This window comes from Bidens hawaiensis, unplaced genomic scaffold (assembly GCF_021521415.1).
Source record: "Bidens hawaiensis isolate Kalapana, Puna unplaced genomic scaffold, B.hawaiensis_p1.1 tig00007983_1, whole genome shotgun sequence".
In the NCBI taxonomy this organism is placed as follows: Eukaryota; Viridiplantae; Streptophyta; class Magnoliopsida; order Asterales; family Asteraceae; genus Bidens; species Bidens hawaiensis.
The window spans coordinates 636,428-660,540 of record NW_027491557.1 but is presented as its reverse complement, the minus strand read 5'-3'; the positions used below and the strand labels follow the sequence as shown (position 1 = coordinate 660,540).

Genomic DNA, 24,113 nt, shown 5'->3' with positions numbered 1-24,113 from the left:
AAATTTATTTCTCGGTATATTTGGAGTTACAGCTCACACATATTATTTGTTTTTAAATTGTGAAAATACTTAGGTATTAACTTAAGTATACTTGTTTGACCTTAATTAATTCATGGTCAGTGTTTATTAATTTTAATATCAATCTGGGAAGAAACATAATAATATTATTATGTTCCACATTAATTACACAATGATTTTAAAAGATTGTCAATCTAAAAAGGTTTAAGTTTTAACATAAAATTTTAAAAACAAAAATAAATTAAAATTTGAAAATTATGAGAAACAAAAACTCAATCCTAATTAATATAATTTGAAGATTATTTTTTGAACGACAATTTGAATAACTGATGGGTCACCGAGTCATCCGATCATCTACATTTCCTGAACACTAGAAATCACTTTTAAAAATAGATAGGAAAAACCATCTCACCTAATCTTGAATGTTGAATCTCTATAGATTAAAAAAGTGGTGAGGGATCAGTGACTTTCATGGGTCTGCTCTCAGCCATCACTGAAGTCGTTAACTTATGGCTAGGGGGTCTGTGCCCCAAGGTGCTTGCTGAGTTTATTGCTTTGGCCCCCCTTAACCCTTTATTAAAGCCGGATAATGGAATTCGGCCCATTGCTGTGGGGGCTATCTGGCGTAGGTTGGTTTCTAAAGTGGCTATGAAGATGGTTGGGAAGGAAATGACTCAGTATTTAGGGGACTTTCAGTTTGGGGTGGGGACCCCTAATGGGGCAGAGGCGGTGCTTCACAGCGCGAACCGGTTTCTTAACTCCTTTCACGCGGACGGCTCTTTAGCTATGCTTACCGTGGACTTCTCCAACGCCTTCAATATGGTCGACCGCACAGCCCTTCTCCGAGAGGTTCATCATCATTGCCTGTCTATCTATCTATGGGTCCAGTTCCTTTATGCCCAGCCGGCTAGGTTGTACGTTGATGATGACTGTATAAGGGCTACTACTGGGGTTCAGCAGGGAGACCCCCTTGGGCCCCTCCTCTTTGCCTTAGCATTACACCCTATTGTTCTCCGGGTACAAAATGACTGTAACCTCCCATTTCATGCTTGGTACTTGGATGATGGGACTATTATTGGTGGTGCCAACGAAGTCGCTAAAGCCCTAGACATTATCAACTCGGAAGGGCCATCATTGGGCTGCAACTTAATATTAAGAAAACCGAGGTTTTTTGGCCAGCGTGTAATGGGGTGAAAGTCAAAGATGGGCTCTTCCCTAGTGGGATTGGTAGACCAGAGAGAGGGGTAAAGCTACTTTATTAAGGAGTTGGCGAGGCGGAGAGCATCTCGTGCGGTTGATCTTATGAAACTCTTACCTTGCCTTAGGGATCCCCAGAGCGAACTCCTCCTGCTTAGGTCTTGCATGGGGGTTGCTAAGTTGCTTTTTGGGTTACGAACATGCCACCCCCATATGATGGATGATGCGGTATCCTGTTTTGATAAGGGGCTATGAGAAGCCATCGAAGACATAGTTGTATGTGGAGGCCCGTTCTTTGGTGATCTTCAGTGGCGACTTGCATCTTTACCGATGCGCTTAGGGATTTTAGGCCTTCTTTCGGCTCATGATGTTGGGGTTTACGCTTTTGTAGCATCGAGGGCTCAGTCTTGGAAGCTACAAAATCACATTTTAAGGAATAGCGGAGTTGTCGACCTGGACCCAGACTACGTGCAGGCCCTGGAACGCCTAAATGGCACTCTCCCAGACTTTGACATTGGCGGTTTCTCTAATATGGACACCGCCCCACCAAAGCCTCAAAAAACTTTGGCGAATGCCCTTTTTGGAAAAATCGCTCAGAGCCTGGGAGAAGTTTTTGGATTGTCCCCCCGACAGAAGGCGGTTTTTGAATGCTTACAAGGTCCTCATGCCCAAGATTTTCTGACCGTTATCCCGATTGATGGCTTGGGCCAAAGCATGTCTGCGGTCGAGTATAGGACTATTCTTAAGTACCGTTTGATGGTCCCAATGTACCCAGAAGACGAAACATGTCCGATCTGCCGTAAGGCCTGCCTGGATAAATTCGGAGAGCATGCGGTTCATTGCAAGGAGATGCCTGGGTTCAAATACCGACATGATTGGGTGCGAGACATTCTTTGGGACATCTTAAGGCGAGCTGGGATATCAGCTAAAAAGGAAGCCCCCGTAAACTTCCTTACAGACCCCACGGAAGGGAGATCCACTCTACGACCGGCAGATTTGCTCGTCTTTGGTTGGGCCGGGGGAAAACACGCTTGTGTTGACCTCACAGGGGTACCTCCCTTAGCTGGTTTGAGGGATAATGGGTTTGTAGCTGGGCAAGCAATGAAAAGGGCTGAAACGAAGAAGGTGGAGAAACATGCTAAAGCCTGCGAAGAGAACCAACATGTTTTTGTCCCTCTGGCTTTTGATACATTTGGCTCCTTGGCACCGGAAGCTATCCGTTTTCTAACCAGGGTCCAACAGGTTGTGCATAGCAATGTGTCGACTCCAAAGGGGCAGGGGTATGTCTTTAGCAGGTTAGGGTTTGCAATTCAAAAAGGGGTGGCGGCGCAGCTTGTTGCCCGCCTACCTGCTATATTGATGTAATATCTATGTTTCTACATATTGGAACCCAATTTTTGCCACATCTAAATAAAGAAAATTGATATGTTTATTTAAGAATTTTAATTATTAAATTGGTAGTTTAGACAAGAGCAAAACCGTTAATTAAGCATGTTTAAGAACCATGAAGTGAGCAATTAATAGTATCTTAAATGCAGACATCAAGGAACCAACCAACAAAACCACATACTCATCACCTTTTTTGCTATATATACCACATTTTTTCATCATTTGTTGAAAGTTGAAGAAACAAAAATGGGGACAACAAAAACCTTGAAAACATGTTTTCTTTTATGGGTATTTGCTGCTGGTTTGTCTGCTGCTTCTTCAAGCTTTCAAGATGGTAAAACCTTATACTACGCTCCATATGTAAATCCAGGCTCTCCTCCTCCCACTGGTAAAATTTTAGAACATGTGAATGATAAAATTTTAAATTTTATGCTTTTATTATAAAATTTGTTGCACTCTTTTGTTGATTCTTGATTTGTGGATCTAAAAATCATGGCATTTTTTGACTCTTGATTATAAAATGGTCCACCAGTTGATCATAAAAAAATAAGTTGATTTAAGAGGTCTCGGTTTTTAAGGTTTAACTTCTTTTAATTTTCAATTTTAACATGAAGATTAAAGAATCAACGTACTTTTAAAAGTTTTCTTTTCAATAGAAGTCGTGTGTCTTTTAATAACCGTATAAAACACTACGTGTTAAGATTTTAAACAAAAATATTCTTTTTACGATTAATGTTATAGTTTGTTTTAGACCCTAAAGGTGGAACTGGTGCACGTTTTGTAACATTTGTTTTTAAGAAATTAATGCGCACTTTTGCTAATTCTTAAAAGTTTATATATATTTGAGTGATGAATCTCATAAAACTGTTTGTTTTTAAGAATTTAATGCACCTCTTTTTTTGTTTTTTTCTATCATTGATATAGAGTATTTCATTACATTTTCTTTTTCATTTTTAGTTAAATAATACTTATTTATACATTTATCATTACATTTTTTTACTTCATTCACAACTACTTTCAGCAAATATTAAAAGATTATTGGGAGGAGGGGGGGGGGGGTTGAACAGTGGTTTTTCTATATAAAAAAAAATCACTGCATTCTCTTTTGTTCACTTACGACACACTAAACCACTCTCTATAATATAAAACACCACTCAAACAATATGATAGGTAGAATGTGAATGTTATTTACAATTAATTTCTTACAAAAATCCACCACTAGCTCATGCAAATGATCTTACCCATATGGCCATATGTAAAAAGGTTTGAAATTTTAAACAGAGTTGCAAAATATGTAGGCTGTTTATATAATTTGATAGAATTTGTTATAAGTTCTTTTTCTTTATGATTTTTGATTTATGGTGTTCTTTGTAACGTTTTGTTTTGTTTGTTTTTTTTCCTAGTTTCACCTCTAGCAGATGCAAATAATCCACATCACCATCACGGGCATCACCATCACCATCATCATGAACAAAAACCGACTACTAACTGCATAACGCCGCCCGTGTCACCACCGATATCACCACCACTACCACCACCACCAGCATCACCGCCACCACCCACCAACTGTGGAACACCACCACCCCCGCCGCCACCTACTGATTGTGGAACACCACCACCATCACCATCATCACCACCAGCAGCATCATCATCACCACCACCACCATCACCAACACTACCACCACCACCACCTGTTTATGGTGACCCCACCCCACCACCACCCTATGAATATCACTTCTACCCTCCACCTCCTACAATCACCCCACCCTCTGCATGCACCCCACCTTCCCCCGCTCCCGCCAACCCACCGTCCATCAGTCCTAGTCCTATCGACCCACCATCCATCAGTCCAAGTCCCATCGACCCACCATCCATCAGTCCTAGTCCCATCGACCCACCGCCACACGACAAGCCCAAAACCCCAGGGGCACAAACTCCGCCTACCCCTTCAACACCATCTTTCCCAAATATACCATTCTTTGGCGGCACTTGCGAGTAAGTCACTTCAATTACCTTAAAAATTATATGTAAAAGATCCATGCATGTTATACCCTGAATGAGGTCCCTAAAAACATACACAATATACAGCGTTAAATAACTTTTTAGTAAATTAAATTAATCTAACCTATGCACATATTGATAGTAATACAATGTTGGCCCTTAGAAGTGACAACAGATTTTAAATTTTGTAGTAAGCACCTTCTCCATCTTAGTTTCACCGGTTTCTTACCATAATCTTTTTGAAACTCGCATTGGATCATCCCAGTCAAGCATATTTACAAGCCTATTTAATTGTTTTCCATTTGACTCAGGCGGGCCGGTGAACATGTTGAAATGGACCGAGTTGTCAAACTGGATTTCTATTTTTTTTGTTAAAATTTTCTCTATAAATTTTTTATTGTATGAGTCATTTATTACTCTTATTTATTAAGTCTTAGTATTTTATTAGAATTGCAAATTCATTACAAAACCTAAAGTATTTTTATATTTTGTTTTATGTTATATATATATATATTTATATATACACACACATTTTTAAGTTGTATATTATTTAGTATGCCGTGCATTCTTAACTAATCCGGCACAATCAGACCGACCAGTGAACCACTAAGACGGTTGGTTCATTGTCCGGTCTGATCCGGCCTGAAAACTTTGTGTGCCAACAAAGTTGCGATTTACCTTTTGGTTTTCCGATAATGGATTACCAAGGGTAGAAAAAGATCTATAAATCATACTCCTGAAAGTGTAAATTCTTATCATATCCTAATTAATATATTTACAGTTTCTGGAAGAAACACCCACACTTGATCTCAGATCTATTCAACTGGTGGTGGAACACGTTCGGCCAAGCCCTGGGCGGACTAGGCCGCATTCCAGGGTTGGGGCCAAACATGAATTTTTATGATGCTATTTCAAACACAAGGACCGATGGCATTGGTGCACTTTACCGTGAAGGAACCGCTGCTTTGATGAACTCTATTGTCAACACGAACTACCCGTTCACAACAAGTGGTGTCATAGACAGTTTCATAATGGGACTAGCCTCAAACAAGGCAGCAGCGGCTCAAGCCCACCGTTTCAAGCTAGCCAACGAGGGTCACCTCCAAGCGCCAAGAGTGTGATTCTCAACTGCATTGATGTTTGTCTATTTTGTTAAACTTTTGTTTGTTGTTGTGCACCATGTTTACATGGATTATCAGAAGTTATGGGAGTTGATGAATGAGATTATGATTGCTGTTGACTTCTGTTGACCATGGTCAAAGTGTTTAATTAAGAAATAATATTATTGCACCTAAAGGTATGTTACCAATAGCATGCATACACCTAAATAAAATGTAATGCTTTAGTACTCACATTTTTTTTAAAGGCAAAACGAAATCAAACAGAAAAATATAGAGAACAACAGAGCCGGCCAAGCAAGCTACTCGAACCATACCAAAACACAACAACACAAGAGAAAACAAAGCAAACCCGCTTAAAAGCAACCAAACTTTTCCCAATCTGACCATGAGAGCGTAGACCCACTCGACCTATTTTTAACCCAAAGATAACTGAGCGCTTTAACCTCCTCCACAACACTACCAACTGTCACAATCGAGCCATTATGCACCATATCGTTTCTAGCCTTCCACAAACACCACAGCGTGACGAGACAAACCGCATGAAACACTTTAGCCTTTCTCTTTGAAAACTTGGAATATTTATATAACTCAACAATATCGCGGACACTAAACGCAAACAACTAAGGAACTTTACACCAAGTGGAGATGGCCAGCCAAACTGATTGGGCTAAACCACACGACACAAAGATGTGTTCGGTAGTCTCCTCCATGAAACCACACGCCGGGCAATCCATCGAGTCCACACGGATATTTCGTTTTGCCGAAAGAGATAACATTGGGACCCTATCGATTTCCGCTCTCCAAGCCAAGATACCAACCTTACCGGGGACCCAATTATTCCACTCGAACTTGTAATCCAACGAATTAAAACTAATCTCTTTAATCTTCTCCTTCACACTTGACACCGAAAAGGAGATGAGACTAAATCCTCTCCAAGCCTCAAGACCACATCTTTGCATAAATTCAACAGACCTCTCAATTCATCCACCTCCAAAACTAATTCTGGTGGCCTTATCCAACTCCATGTGCTACATATGACCCCCCATTATCCATCACCAACCTACTATCCACTGTACATGCTTTATTTCTTTCCAACTCAAACAGAAGTGGGAATTTAACCTTTAAAATATCATCCCCAATCCAAAAGTCTAACCAAAACAAGGCATTGTTTCCACTTTTAACTACATGTCTCAACGAGTCCAGATTTATTCCCAAATAATTTAGATCGATAGAGTTACGTTTCACCTGTTTCCATGGGCCCGGAATCGACATCTTTGCGGGAATACTAACCCAATCTCTAGACGAGTGATGAATGGACCAAATTACCTTTCGCCATAGTCTCTCGTGTTCCCCTTTAAACCGCCACCACCATTTCGCTAAAAGCGCCTGGTTCACATCTCGCAGCGAACCTAAACCGAGACCACCATATTCTTTAGGAGTCGTAACCCGTTTCCATGAGACCCAATTTATCGTGGCCTTATCTTCCGAACCTCCCCAAAAGAACGTTCTTCTCAACCTCGCCAGCTTTTCCAACACCCCTTCGGGCGCTCGAAAAGGAGAAAAATAGTAAGTCGGAAGGGCGTTTAACACTGATTTAATCACCGTAACTCGACCCCCAAATGATAACATCTTCGCTTTCCAACCCGACAATCTTTTTTGAAACAACTCAACCACCGGGTCCCATGCTTTAACGAGGTTCATGTTCGCACCCACTTGGAGACCCAAATATTTAAATGGAAGTTCCCCCGCTTGACAACCAAGGAGATTCGCCATACGCTGTATTTCACCCAGGGTGACGCACACACCAAACAATCTGCTCTTATTAATACCTACCTTTAGGCCCGACACCAAATAGAAGCATCTTAGAATCCTCCATAAATTCAGGACGTTTTGTCTCTCCCACGCACCTAAAAAGACCACATCATAGGCATATGTTAGGTGTGACAAAATAGGCCCGTTAAGACCACCAATCAGCCCTCGGAATAAACCAGTGTCCACAGCCTTTTTCATCATCCCTGATAAGGCTTCTATAGCCAAAATGAATAGAAAAGGAGATAATGGATCCCCCTACCTAAGACCCCAACAACAAGAGAACTCCCGTGTGGGAGAACCGTTAACCAGAACCGAAGCCCGGCCCGCCTTATGAATCGCTGACACCCAATTCCTCCACCGAACCGGGAAATTCATTTAACAAAGAACCGAGTCAAGGAAAACCCAATTCAATGAATCATACGCCTTCTCGATATTTATCTTAAAAACCATACCAAGCCTATTCGATTTCCGCAGCCAAGCCACCAACTCGTTCAAGATTAGCGGGCCATCCAAGATACATCTATTCGACAAAAAAACCAATTGATGCTCCGATATCAGCTTACCAATTACCCCTTTAAGTCTATTTACCAAGACCTTGGAAATAATTTTGTTAAGGCATCCAATGACGCTAATCGGACGGAAGTCACCGAGGCCCGATGGTGAAAGAGCTTGGTTAGGATCTAGATCTTATGATTACGACGATACATGATGTTTAGGTATACGATTAAGGTCGATATACGTTATGATTAACACGAATGATGTGAGAGAACGAATTGGCAGAGAGATGAGAGAGAATTGACAAAACAAACTTGAAAACTTACATTAATGAATAAGTTACAGCATATAAATAGGGGATGACCACATTCGTTAACATAACAGTTAACGAATGTGTCATTCGTTACATTAAACCACAAGAATGAACTCTTCATTCGTTAATACATTTAACATATAACGAGTAGCCCTCATTCGTTATCTCATTCGTTAATCTGGGTTAACGAATGAGCTTACAGATTAGACGAATGTGTTACATTCGTTACAGGGTAACGAATGTAACTTACATTAGAGCGAATGGCCCACGTAGCCATATTTACATTAAGATCCCTATACGTTAAACTAATTATATTAATGCCCTGATAAAGACTGAGACGTACAAAACGTGTATCAACAAACTCCCCCTCGTCTCGAGCTCTTTATCATACTTTAGCATTGAAACATCTTTGTCTTCCGATCAACGCAGCTATGAATCTTGTATGCGTAGCAGACACGAACAACCCTCTGAAACTGCATTGCAAGATCATAATCCTTTACATTAGCGAATCTGATCTGACTAGTGAATAATGCGTCGTTGTCAGACTCAGATAGATTGACCAGCCACATCGGATCAAATACACGTAACGTCTTCGTGCGTGAACCCTGGCCATAAACAATAACCGCTTCACCTGTACGATTATCATAATACCAATAATTAAATGAAGTGAATAGACTCTGAGGGAATATCTTCATCGGAACCCTCTTCATCGCCTTTGGCGGCTTCACTATTAAGATTAACTTCCTCCATCCCGTGCGTGCATCTATTTCGTCAATATATTTGTGTGTCGGCACCTGAGGCTGGAAGAATTTGAAACCAAAGCGGGTTTCATGCAATAACTGCCTATAGAACCAGCTAGCCCATTTATCGTCTCCACGATTAACAAATGGACGATTAGCTAAGGTTCGTACATCCCATCGAGGCATAGTTAAAATATCGTGTGGGCGTTTGAAATAATAAATACCATGCTCCCACTTCACGATATATACCTTAAGATCTGAATCGTACTGCCAGGCCACCATATCACCTTTAACGTCTTTAGCAGGCTTGTACTTCTTCATCTGGTATGCAGATTCCCGAGCTTTCTCAACTTTCACATCTTCTTGGTCATGATATCTGAAAGTCTCGATCATCTTATTCATCTTCTCAACATTATGCTCAAACATACCATCAAAAGCACGTTTCCTCTTCTTCTCTGTAGTGGACACATGGCTCGATTCTGTAGCTTTTAACTTATCTTTTTCCTCCTGTAATCGATGCTCTGCTGCATTGAAATGCTCAGTTGTAAAGAACGGAATACCCGAGTCATTGTTATTATCTGTGTAAAACTCTGGATATTCTTCAGCAGTAACATCTTCCACTTCCACTTCTTCAAAATCAGGTATATTCCCGTGAGGAATACCTGTATCAGTACTATCTTCCATCTCCACATCCACATTCTTACCCAATTCCTCAATCTCATCATCATTTAGATCCAGAAGCAAGGCAATTTGTTCTTTCGTTAACGAATGATCAACAAATTCACCTTCTTCGATCTCATCAGCATTCACCATACTGTATACAATCCCATCCATTCCTACAAACAGAAGCATGTTAGCCGGAATAACGTCTATTGGCTTGGCTCTCGTGTAATCTTATATGGAACAATCTGTAGATTACTAGCTTCTGACCCACCACCAACACTCGCATCAGTCTTATTACCCGCCGACGGTGTGGAACTTCCACCCGGTTGCTGATCTACCCCACCCCCTGCACCATCCTGATCGTCTTCATTATTCTTCAACTTCTTTAATTCATCTTCTTTGCATGTTAGTTGAAGAATAACCTCCTCCTGTTTGTCTAACATCTCCCCCTGAGCAGCAACTAGGTCTCGAAGTTCCTTATTATCACGCTGAGCCGATAGAAGATGCCTCAGCAAATTTCGTTGTGCCAGCTCATTTGCAGCTTGATCTGCTTGCATTTGAGTGTGTTGTAAATGCAGCAGATTCATCATGTGAAACCATTGAGCATGAGGAGCCATGTGATAGAAATTAGGATGCACTGGATGCATAGGACCCTGAGGACGACTGAATGTCATAAACGAGTGCTCAGGCCTCGGTAACGGTATAGGAGTAACAGGAGTAACAGATGTCGTTGGCTGTGGTGAAGGCATCTGTGCCAATACAGTATGTAAGATGTCTCCAAAATGAGGATCAGGCCTCACAATAGTATCCAAAGTCAAAGTTGGAGGCATTGGAGATGTAGGCATCTGCATAGGTGTTGGAGAACGAGGAAAATCTGCCATTGTAATAGGAGTAGGAGATCGTGGAATCTGTGGAACTTGAACTGGAGAAGCGATAGAAGAAATAATAGGAATAGAAACAGCAGTAGAAGGCACAAACGGTTGACTTGGTATCTCAATACCCGAACCCCTTCTAACTCGTTGTTACTTGATTTTCTCCCCTTTGTCCGTCATCGGTTCTTTACCTTTATGCTTACGATTCTGTTCATAAGTTAACTCGGCTTATGGTCCTGGACCACCATCACCACCATCATCTCCACCATCATTACCGTCACCACCTTCACGTTCTGAATCTGAATCGTCATGTGCCCAACGATCATTAGGAGGCGTGACATAATCAATATTCGCTAGATGACCAATCAAGCGTTTAAACTTTGGTCTATCTGCCAAACTCTGACCTCTGTACGATCTCAAACGTCGCATCGTCTCATCATTCATATGATCGAGCTTCATCACGTCTGCTTGATCTTTTTCCAAGTCAGGCACCAGATCATTTATCATCATTTGCAAAAATCTGGGATACATTAAGAACTTATGTCTGCTGGTGATGTTTTCTTTCAAATGATAATAAACCAATTCGGAGAAATTGAATGGTTTATTGAGAACAAGAGCAACAAACGCAGATTGAAGCATCACCCGGCACTCGTCAAATCCACCCTTACGTCCACCGAGACAATGAATCAATACGTGAAGCGCCATATCTGTTTAGAACAAACATACATTAGTAAAATATCTCAAAATAAACAAACTGTTTAATAGATGACAATCACATTCGTTAAAAACTGTAAACGAATGGGACATTCGTTAAACATGAAAAGGTTTATTCGTTATCTTTAACGAATTATCCTTAATCATTAACCTATTCGTTACAAGTAACGAATCAAGTTTAACGAATTACTAAGATTCGTTAGAATCATTTAACAAATCAAATCTGATTCATTACGAAATTTAACCATCCATTCGTTACTTTAACGAAACAAATAGTTATTCGTTATCCCATTAACGAATCAGACTATCATTCGTTACACCAATAATGAATCATGTTACATTTGTTATAAAGATAACGAATCAGACTCAATCATCAATTTGACTAAACTAGGAGTCAAATTATAATCAATTTTGACTAATCAAAGTCAAAACCGACGATGTTCATCGATTAATCTTCTTAATTTCCAAACATTTTTACAATTTACCAGATCAATCATGTTTGGAAATCAGTTGCATGTACTTAAAACAATGATTTTTAGTCTAATGTTGATTCAGTTAAGAATTTTATCAACCGTTAATTCATCGATTAATATTCAGAGTTTTACTGACTCAATTAACACTCAAACACCGATGAAATTCCACGAGAATCATTTGGTTATGATCGCCATTACCTGTTGAATACAAATAGATCAATCAATGAGGCAAATATGCAAGTAATGAATTCTGAAGAAATTTTGGCAGAGTTTCGTTTAGAGAAGACAATGTAATAGGAATTAGGCGAATGAACCGTCATACGTCTAACCTTGGGATTATATCCAATAATTTCACGCGAATCAAGGTCATTCGTTCAAAATTTGAACTAACGAATGGCCTCATTCGTTAACTGTTGAATCTCATTCGTTAAAAATTTTTAACGAATCTTCTCTCATTCGTTAAATTCTTAACGAATAATTAAGTCATTCGTTAATCTTTAACGAATCAATAATTCATTCGTTAAATTTTAACGAATAATACATTAACCATTCTTATTCGTTAAATGTTTAAACGAATGTCTTCCATTCGGTATGCACAACGGAAGCGAATGTCTTTATAACGAATGAGAAACTCATTCGTTATGATTAAATAACGAAAGGCTTTACATTCATTAAACTTTTTAACGAATCACCATGTTCCTTAGCGAATGAGACAAAATTCTCATTTTAAGGAATTAAATAATCATTAAAACCAATTAGGGTTTTAATCAATGAATTAAATAATCAATTAAATCCAAGTTAGGTTTTAATTGCATACATTAAAATACCCGATCACCGTGGATCGGTAATACTTAACTTAAACGGATTTTTACGTTAAAACATCAATTGTTACCAATTGAAAATACGTTAAAGCACGATTAACTTAAACTTTTTCCGAGGTTTTAACTCTTTTTCTTTTTCTCAATGATTTAATTCGCAAGCTTGGCAAATCGAAACTAAAGCAGAAAAAAAAAAATAAAATACAAAATCTTTTTGTATATTTTGAAAATTTTCAAGAAGTAAAGAACTAAACACAGTAAATGAAAAGCAGTGCATATTTTTATGAGTTGAGCAGGGAATCATATTGACTAATAAAGTCCTAGACTACACTTCAATTTTGACATTATTATGCACGTAGTCCAAAGATGATTGTAGATATAATTGTCTACTTTAAACTTTAGACAGATCTGTCCGTAACTTTACGATACATTTTTAAGGTTCATTTAAGCACAAATCTTATGTGGAACCCACCTGTCAGACACAGTTTCATATCTCTTATACAGTGAATTTCACATGTACGTTATTCAGTTTTCTTTTGAATTGATTAGCTGTGACTCATACAAAAATAACGAAAAGAAAATAAAGCAGAAAGTTAAAATTTTCCCTTAAGATCGGTATTACTACACGCAGATAAGGTTCCATTTTAACAAACAAAAAGATAAAATAAGCTGAAGTTGCATAAAATCTTAACTCTCAATTCGGATAATCCCGTATTATCGCGCGGAGAAAGTCCAAGATTTTATACGAAACACCAAGAAAATAAAGCAGAATATCCAAACCTTAACCCTCAGGTCGGATAATCTTATCGCGCAGGAGAGGATCCAAGATTTGAAGTTGAATTTCTTTGCAAAATTAAAGATAAACCAAAACAGAATTTTCTTCAAAAATGAATGTATGCACACACAGCAACCTTTAAAGCTTTTTGATACTTAATATAGATATTAACTACGCATCAAGATGTAACACCACTAGATTTGGCAAGCATTTTTGGTTTATATCTTTTCAGCACTTATACGATCTATTAAACCTATCATACACATCATACAATTGATCTTACGGAACTTTTTAGTCTACTTTATTCATGTGTTAGGTCCGCTAAGTCAATGTACTATAATTTTCCCTTTTTGCTTCAAAAACTCAATTTTGATTGAGCATTTTTCAATGTTTTTGTATTTTTCAATATTTGAATGTTTTTGGAGTTTATAGAATTTTTCTGTACAAACTAAAACACAATGTTTTTGTATTTTTCTATTTTCTCCCCCTAAAAACAGTAAAAATTGAAATAACAAAAAAAATGATCTAACCAAGCTTTTGAATTTCTATGAAAGATTTTAAACCGTTTATACCAAGCAAGTATTGAAAACGCGTCTTGTCAAAAGATTTAGTATAAAGGTCAGCCTTTTGAAAATCCGTATGAATTTTATCAATTGATATTAATTTCTTTTCATAGCAATCACGTATAAAGTGATAACGGATTTCAATATGTTTTGTTTTTGAATGTTGAACCGGATTTTTGGTGATAGAGATTGCAGCAGAATTATCAATAAAAATAGGAGTAGTAAGAAACTGCAAACCATAATCCCGCAAATGTTGTTGGATCCAGAGAACCTGTGAACAGCAACTCGAGGCCGCCATATACTCCGCTTCGGTTGTTGAAGTTGAGACCGTTGTCTGCTTCTTACACTGCCAGGAAACAAGCCGATTTCCTAAGAATTGACATCCCGCTGTTGTTGATTTTAAATTGATCTTGCAACCTCCATAGTCCGAGTCAGTAAAGGCGGTGAGATCGAACTTATCGTCTTTGGGGTACCATAACCCGATGTCTGGAGTTCCCTCTCAGATAATGTAAGATACGCCTTACTGCCGCCAGGTGAGTCACTAGGGGACTCGATTGATACCTAGCGCACAAACAGACAACAAACATAATGTCCGGTCGAGAAGCAGTCAAATACATGAGTGATCCAATCATGGCTCAATATAGGGTCGGATCTACGGTATCCTCCAATTCATCCGGTGATAAATTGTGACCCATGGGAAGAGGAGTAGAGGGAATTTTGCCATCGAATATCCTGAATCGGCTCAAGACATCGTTCACATATTTTGTCTGATGGATAAAGATCCCGGCGTCAGACTGGTGAACTTGCAAACCCAAAAAGAAACTCATTTCTCCCATCGAACTCATCTCGAATTTTGTCTGCATCGTTTTCTCGAATTCTTTGCATAAACTATCGTTTGTCAAACTAAAAATAATATCATCCACGTAAATTTGGATGAGGAGCAGATCATCACCCATATTCTTGTAAAATAACGTACAATCCACAGTTCCCCTCTTGAATCCACTTTCAATCTGATGGTCAGCCAATGTACTATACCAGGCTCTCGAGGCCTGATGCAAACCATACAGAGCTTTGTTTAAACGATAAACACGCTCAGGAAAGTCTGGATCCTCGAAGCCAAGAGGCTGTTTCACACACACTTCTTCATGAATTGCTCCATTCAAGAATGTCGATTTCACATCCATTTGATAAATTTTGAAGTTTTTGTAGGCTGCATAGGCAAGAAAGATTCGTATAGCCTCCAGTCGTGCCACAGGAGCATACACTTCAGTATAATCTATGCCTTCCTGTTGATTGTAACCAAGAACGACCAATCGTGACTTATTTCGCACGATAACCCCACGGTTGTCCTTCTTGCACTTAAAAACCCATTTTGTAGGAATCGCCTTTTTAACTCGTTCGGGTTTGTCAATTAAGTCCTATACACCCAGTCTAACAAACTGTTGCAGCTCCTCCTGCATAGCTTCAACCCATGATGGTTCCGTGAGTGCCATTGCGACACTTGTCGGTTCTATCTGTGATAGAAAGCAGGTGTATTGTGCGATACTAAGGATACCCGAAGAGTGCAGATCCGCATAAGCACAAACAATCGAATCCTCAGTAGGAGATACATTATGATCAGATTGATCATCACATATGTTAGCCAATTGGTGCCTTGTGCGAACCCCATCGTTCACATCACCAATTATCTGATCCTGTGGATGTTGCGAATGAATCCGTAAAGTAGGATTCGCAGGAACAGATACATTATCACCCAAATTGTTGATATTCTCCTCCGTAGTGTCTAAAGAGACAGATGATGAATCATCACTGATTAGAATAGGCTCGGTAGTTTCTTGAGCTTCATCTATCATTACAGATGATGAATCAACAAACTCAACATCATCGGAGAATTCAGAAACATCGTTTGACGTTTCAGATACATTAGGAGAGTCACTTGCATCAACCGAAGAAAACCTTGGACTTGGAAGACATTGGTCCTCCAAATACGATCTAACGAGATCTTCAGGTATGTCATTAACTGTTGATGTAAATGAGTTAAATAATCGATCGTAGTCGAACATCCAATCGGGACCTGTACCAGTTGGTGGAGTCGTATAACTTTGACAATCAACGTGATACCATTCCTCCACGCAACCAGAAGAAAGATTGAAAATCCGCTTCTTCGGAGAGTTATAACCCAAGAAATAACCCTCAAAAGCTTTCTCATTGAACTTTCCAACGTCTTTCTTCAACACAGTACATGGACACCCAAATGGTTCCAAATACTTTAAGTTCGGCTTACAATTATGTAGAAGCTCGTAACAAGTCTTCTAGAGCTTCTTTACTGTTAGTACGTGATTCAATGTGTAGCAAGCGGTATTCACAGCTTCGTTCCAGAATTGAACAGGTAGCTTTGAATCAGCCAGCATTGTACGTGCAGATTCAATCAGCGTACGGTTATTTCGTTAAGACACCCCGTTCTGTTGAGGAACATAAGGTGCACTGAATTCCCGATGAATTCCTTTTTGTATACAAAAGAAATCCAATACATTATTCCTGAACTCAGTTCCATTGTCACTACGAATTCGTCTCACTTTCAGTTTGTAAAGTGATTCGATCTTTGTAATAAGGTTCTGAATTAGCACAGGAGTTTGATCTTTTGATCCCATAAATAATACCCACGAGTAACGAGAGAAATCATCCGTCACAACTAAACAATACAAATCTCCAGCAATGCTAGCACGGTTCACTGGACCAAAGAGATCCATATGAAGTCGTTCCAGAGGAGTAACGATATCGTTTAGTGATTTGGTCGAGTGAGATTTTTTCTTTTGTTTCCCCTTCTTGCATGCGACGCAATGATCATTAAATTTAAAGTTCTTGAGGGACACTCCATTCACTAAATCATTTGTCATCAAAAAGTTCATTTTTCTTAAGTGAATGTGTCACATGCGTCTATGCCAAAGAATAGAATCTTTCTCTGTTGCTTTAGATACGAAGCAAGTAGATGAAGGCGAAACTTTGACATCGTAACTCATGTCAAGTACATAAATACCATTTGATCGAGGTGATCGCATAACAACCATGTCTTCTGGAATTGTGTATCCCGGTTGAAGAATAAGACATTCCTTATCGGTGAATATGGTGGTGAATTTCTTATCACAGATCTGTGAAACACTCAACGGATTGTGATCCACCTTTTCACAATAATTAACTTTTTCAAACGTTATTCTACCATTTGAAATTCTTTTGTAATCATTCCTCCTTGATTACCAGCAAACGCCACATAACCCCCTTGAATATCTTTAATGTTGTTCAGAAGGTCTAAGTTACCGGTGATATGACGAGAAAATCCGCTATCCAATATCCATTTTTGACTTGATACGGACCTAGATGTACCCTGCATAAAGAAGTAAAATGATTAGTCCAAAAAGACAGCCCAAGCCTCAGTCTTGGGCTCTCCCTTTGAAACTTTTGGAGAACTTAATAATTTAACACATGTATTCGGTACTTGAGAATAAGTGGCAGTTTTCTGAGTTTTCTTCTTAAGATAACCATCACGGATTCTTTCCGAATCTGTGTTTAAACAGATGGGTTGAGCACGATCAACACATGTGTTTAATACTTTAAGAGTATCAACCCGAATTACTTTCCTCGGATTGATGTTTGAATACATTATCATAGAATCATCAACTTGATTTTCCTTTGTATTTGAAAAAGATTTAGTCATGCAAGTTGAATAGTCTTTGATCTTTGCTTTGCATCGTCTTGAAACATGACCTGGTTCACCACACTTGAAACACAGTCGAGAGTCTAAACTTTGTTGTGATGATGTACCGGTTGGTTGTGATATCAAAGTTTTAAGATCAACAGATTTAGGTATTCCACAAGTGGCCTTCTTCGATGACTCATGTTTTAAACCCTTCTTTGTTTTGTAAAATTCAAGATTTGTCAAATTTGATGAATTTTCCAAACCTGACGATTTTATGAATTTTATAGGTTTGAAAACATTTGTTTTTTTGTTTTTGAACATTACTAGTTTTTGATTGAAAGAATTTCTTCTCAAGTTCAGTCATTTCAGTAGTTTCATCTTGAAATACACTTTCAATCAATTCTGGTTTAAGAAGATTCAATGGAACTTCTTTGTCTGAAAACACTTTTGAGAGACCTTTTAATTTAAAAACTTTTCCAGTTGAAGTTTTCAGTGGAGGATTAATGAATCGCATTAATTCCTCATCAGACACTGAAAGCTTGTCTGTGGAAGTTACATTAACATGTTCCGTTGGAATTACTTTAGGAATATCCTTAGGAACACATGAATTATTTGAAGAAACACTTGAGGATTTTGCACCATAAACAGCTTTTTCAAAATCTTCAGGTTCACACCGAATGTGATTGTCAATTGGAATGTCCTTATTCTTAACAATCACATCTGTTTCAGTTAGCTCCGCAATTGAACCGTCCATTTCATTTTTGGTAAACACCTTTTTGCTTTCAATATTAACTGGTTCACGAGTCGGTTCAAATGAATCAACATTTTCAGGTTTATCAGTAGACATATTTAAAGAATTTTCTGCCTTAGGAATGCTACTGTAATCCTGATTAAATGGAGGAGGAATTTCGACGTATCCCAAACCTGCTTTTCCGTTCTTTTTATGTGAATGATAAACCTCAATTATTTCATTCAACAAGAAAGAGGAATCTCTGAATTTACTAAGTTTATGATTTAATTCCATTTTTTCTTGTTCAAGATTTGAAATGCAAGTTCAAAGACGAAGAATCTCCTTTAAATGTTGATCCACTTCAATAATTTTACAATGAACCTTAGCTTTAAGATCATGATTGCTATCTGATAATTTCTGAATTTTTAGATTAGCTTGCTCTAGCAATTTTGTCTTTTATTTATAGCATTCCTTGATAGTAAAGTAATCATTAGTAAATGTATTGTTTTGAGTTAATGTTGTTTCAACTTTGGCTTTTAACACAGCACACTCAGAACAATCCATCATTAATGATGCAGGATCATTTACATTAATTTGAGGTGTAGGACATACCTCATCTATCTTAGCCATGCAGGCATAAGATTCAGTTTTTTCAGGAGTTGATTCTGGTTGAGATGACAGAGATTGATCACTGTCAGTTTCCGAGTCAGATGAATCACTACTCTCCAACACATTATCGCTACTGGCATCCTCAAAATTCTCCACAGGCTCAGCGATAGCAACGTTTGCCTGGTTTCCCAATAAGCGCTGAGACCAATCAACTCCATCATTTACCAATAAAGCTTGAGTAACAGGAGATTTGTCTTGATCACCAGAGCCAGCAGTGTTACTTTTATCTCCTCCAGATGAAGACTTTGTAGAAGCACGGTCAGAATTGCGTGAGCCAGAATAATCTTTCTTTGGCTTGTCACATTCTTTGGCAAAGTGGCCAAATTCACTGCAATTATAACACTTGAATTTTAACTTATCAAATCCAACCCTTTTGTTCAACGTGGGAAGATCTTTTCCCGTTCATTGCATGAATCTTTTAACCTTTCGAACAATAATGGCCATGTTCCACTTCAAATCCATAAGCTCAAGATCATCTGGGTCGATTTGATCGTAGTCCTCATCTGTGAGATCGCTCGTAGCAATCTTACTTCCCACCAGTTGTTCATATGAAGTCATGAACGCACATACAAAAGCGAACTGTTGTTCAGCTTCTTGTAAATTGACCTTGGGTAAGCTTGAAGTATGAGCATTTGAGTTGCCAGTTGTACCACTCGCCATGAAACATACATTATGAGGACTGTTTACGTTAGGATCCTCTTGGGATTGAGCAAAGAATGCATTAATAGGAACTGAGCTTGTAGCATTATTTGCTAGTAATGCACCACCATAAAGTAACGGGTTTTGAGTTGACGACTGCTGATGATGATTTTCTTTCAAAGTAGATTGACATTTAAGATCGAATTCCCTTTCTTCAATCTTATTAATGAATTGTACAGCAGTCAGTTCAGGTTTCTGAAAGAATCTGTTCTCTTTAAGCATAAACAGGAACGTCGAATAGTCTGTAGGTAAAGCATTCTTCAAAGTATCAATCTTGTCCTGTTCTGTAGGCTCAAGATCAACAGAAGACATTTCAACAATCAAGTGGCTGAAACGGTTGATCATTTCTTCTACAGTTTCATTTTTCATCAGAATAAAGTTTCTGAATTGGAATTTCACTAAAGTCTTCTTGCTTTCGAGAGTATTGCCCAAACTTCTGGTTTTCAAGGTAGTAAACAGTGAAGCACAGACTTTGATCGTACTATATTGATGAAAAATATGTTCCGGTAAAGCCATAGTGAGTGTAGAATAAGCTTTCGTCTCACTTTCAAAGTCCTTCAACTCATGTCTCATACTCTTTAAACGGTTTCGGAGTCCAACTCGTGTTGTCATTATCGATCAGTGGTGCAGCATAAACATCATCAAGAAAACGAACACTGCTAGGATGCACAGATCCCAGATGTGCACGGAATCTTGGTTCCCAACGGGCAAAGTCCGCTATTTTCAACAGCTTGAGACATTTATTATGACTGCTTATCTCGTTATCCATCGTTAGCATTTGTTGCAATAAGACATTCTGTGATGCTAACGCATAATAAGATGAATTATGAGCAGCCATCATAAACCAACTGATAAACTTCAGTGATTTAACAAAGTTTAATGTTCACACGAATGAGTCAGTAACGAATGAACAAGTAACGAATGGGTTTTAATGAATCTCTTCACATTCGTTAACAGATTAACGAATGTGCTAATAACGAATAGGTTTTAACAAATGGAATATTCGTTAAAACTGAGATACTTTAACGAATGGGATATTCGTTAAAAGTTGATTACTTTAGCAAATGTCTAAGATATTCGTTAACGAATGAAAGTTAACGAATATGGCTTAACGAATCAGGCTTTAACGAAGAAGGTTGAATGAATAAGGTTTGATCTTAGCGTATGAGTGTAACGAATCAGTCTTCATCCTAAGGAATAAGACTTCATCGTAACGAATCAGTCTTCAACGATTCAAACTTCCAATTTCAACTTCAAACTCGTCTGAATCTTACTGAAACTACTTACAACTTATACCAAAACAATCCAACACCAAATCCGAACCTATCTAGCCATGTCCGAAGTCACAAACATTCTTCAATCAGGTTCAATTTAACGAATAACCAGTCTCTGATTTTGAACTTCAATTAAATCACAAAATCAATCAATTCATGTTCGAAATTGATCAATTGATTAAGGTTTTAACTCAATTATGTATCAAAGATCAGATCCAAGGCTCTGATACCACTTGAAAGATCTTGGTTAGGATCTCGATCTTATGATTACGACGATACATGATGTTTAGGTATACGATTAAGGTCGATATACGTTATAATTAACACGAATGATGTGAGAGAACGAATTGGCAGAGAGACGAGAGAGAATTGATAAAACAAACTTGAAAACTTACATTAATGAATAAGTTAGAGCATATAAATAGGGGATGACCACATTTGTTAACATAACAGTTAACGAATGTGTCATTCGTTACATTTAACCACACGAATGAACTCTTCATTCGTTAATACATTTAACATATAACGAGTAGCCCTCATTCGTTATCTCATTCGTTAATCTGGGTTAACGAATGAGCTTACAGATTAGACGAATGTGTTACATTCGTTACAGGGTAACGAATGTAACTTACATTAGAGCGAATGGCCCATTTAGCCATATTTACATTAAGATCCCTATACTTTAAACTAATTACATTAATGCCCTGATAAAGACTGAGAAGTACAAAACGTGTATCAATAGATGGATCCTTCACCTTCGGGATAAGAGCAACAAAGGAGGAAAGACACCCCCTGCTAAAAGACTCCGCAACATAGAACTCGTTGAAAACTTTATCAATATCACCTGCAAAACAGCCCCAAAACGTTTTTAGAAATTTAAAGTTAAATCCTTCCGGCCCCTGAGATCGGTCTCCATCACAATCCCAAACAGCCCTTTTAATCTCTTCTCCAGGAAACGGAGTGACGAGAGACTCCGCCTCTTCTGCCATCAACACCGAAAGCTCCGAACAAACCAAAATTGGTCTCGAGGCCACCGGCTCTTTGAACTGATCCGCAAAGAACTTAAAAACCATATCCTTAAGGATGGCTGATTATCGATCCAAGTACCCCCCCCCCTTCAAACAATCCATGAAGCCGATTATTTGACAGGTTTGCGTTTAAGATCCCATGAAAGAAGCCCGAGTTTTCGTCCCCATCTTTAGCTCATTGTACCTTGGCCTTTTGTTGAAGGTCTTTCATTTTTTGCCTTTCAACTTCCTCCACAAACAGCCTACAATGATTTCTTTCGTCTAACTCTTCGGGGTGGAGTGGTCTCAAATCTTCCACCAAATCCAAATAACTTATTTTCTGTTTCTTAACAAACAACTCACCTTCTTGCGCCATGTTAAACGCCCTCAACCACCCTTTTATACGACCTTTCAGCCACCTAAGTTTGGTCATTAGAACCAAATCCGCCGGGCCAACGAACATAAACTTACCACATTCTGATTCAACAAACTCCACAAAGCCAGGAAAGGAAAGCCAAGTATTAAAAAACCGAAACGGAAAATGGCCAAAGTTAGTCTCCACAGCCGATAGAAGCACCGGGCGATGGTCTGAGCATTCCTTCGCTAAGACCGTTAGGGAAGCTGTCGGCCACCCATTCATGAACCTCCGACAAACCAAGAACCGGTCAAGCTTACTGAATTTATCCCTATGGTCGGAAACATACGTGAACTGGCCCCCGCCCATTTGATATTCTACCAAATCCGCCTCCTCTATGAACTTGTTAAAGGCGGCCGCGTTTGCTGTGACAAATTCAGAGTTTCTTCTTTTCGACGGCTCTCTAACATCGTTAAAATCACCTGCAATGACCCACAAAACCGGAAGAACCCCGAAAATATTCAGGAAGGTGTTCCATAACGCCCTCCGTTCTAAGGCGTCATTCGGAGCATAAACATTTATAACATTCAACAACTCTCCTAACGCCCGAATTTCCCTACTCACCACTAGAAACCTCCTGTTCTTAATCACTCCAACCCGATGGAAAAAGGATGGGTCCCAAATACTAAGAATCCCACCCGACCTACCAACCGCCTCAACCGAAACAAACTCGAACATAGATCTTCCCCAAAAGAGACTTACCCGTGAACTGGAAACCGAACCAAATTTCGTCTCTTGTAGAGAAACAAAGTGCACCCCATTACTAGTTTTCAGCCCCCGAACCCACTTCTATTTCAACGAATCCCTAGCCCCCCTACAATTTATAGAGATGATATTCATTGTAAACCCGTTTTACCACCCTCACCCAAGATTACCTCACTGAGCAGATCTTGATGGGCTCGAAGATCCACCCCAACTTTCAAACCAACCTCAGTCGTCTCAGCTATTTCTGCATTTATCGAGTTGTCCTCTAGAGCCCCCTCGGATGAATCACCGCCAGGAATTTGGGAGTCACAAGGAAACCTGGTCACTCTATCCCGATCGGCCTCCACCTCATGCCGGGCCACTTCCTCTGCCCTCCTCCCCAACCAGCATCCACCTCGCCAAAACCTTCCTTTTCTCCGGCCAAAGCCATCGAATCGAGACCCACAGATGCAGAAGACGTACCAACCACCGACCGATTTAAGTCCGGGAAAGGGTATTGAAACCCTTCAGGAAACTTATCTGGCCCCCTCTTATAATTACCGTTGTCCCCTGATCTTGGACTACAGTAACACCTGGGTCTTTTCCTTGATATAGGCCCAACACCCTCATTACAATCTAATTGAGATAGAAGCCCACTTTGAAAATAAAATAGGCCTCCTTGCAAGGTCCCACCATGCCCTACACTTTTGTTTTGAACCGTATTTTCTTAGACACTCCCCGCCACCCTAGTCTCGGAATCCGCTCCACCAGCCCCTTCACTTTTCCCATGCATGCAATTATTCCCATGCTGCTCCACGCCACCAACCGACCTTTCAATACCACCCATCGGTGACATCCTAGCTCCGGCTGCCGGAGACATATCCGAGGACCCCTCTGAGTTTGGAGCCGGCCTAAACTCCCCTTCCTCTAGATCGATATCCATTCCTTCCTTGAACTGTATATTACTCGAAGTTGAA

At 39.2% G+C, this 24,113-nt stretch overlaps 1 protein-coding gene across 1 annotated transcript; it reads right to left on the bottom strand.

Annotated features, from left to right (window-relative positions):
- Positions 1–22,233: 22,233 nt before the first annotated feature.
- Positions 22,234–23,130, bottom strand: LOC143636489 (uncharacterized). The gene has a single exon (XM_077104071.1). The coding sequence runs from the start codon at positions 23,128–23,130 to the stop codon at positions 22,234–22,236; it is 897 nt and encodes a 298-aa protein (XP_076960186.1).
- Between the last annotated feature and the right edge of the window lie 983 nt (positions 23,131–24,113).

Coding starts and splice junctions, on each gene's coding strand:
- LOC143636489 (XM_077104071.1), bottom strand. CDS start 23,130: ATGTTCGAGTTTGTTTCGGTTGAGGCGGTTGGTAGGTCGGGTGGGATT.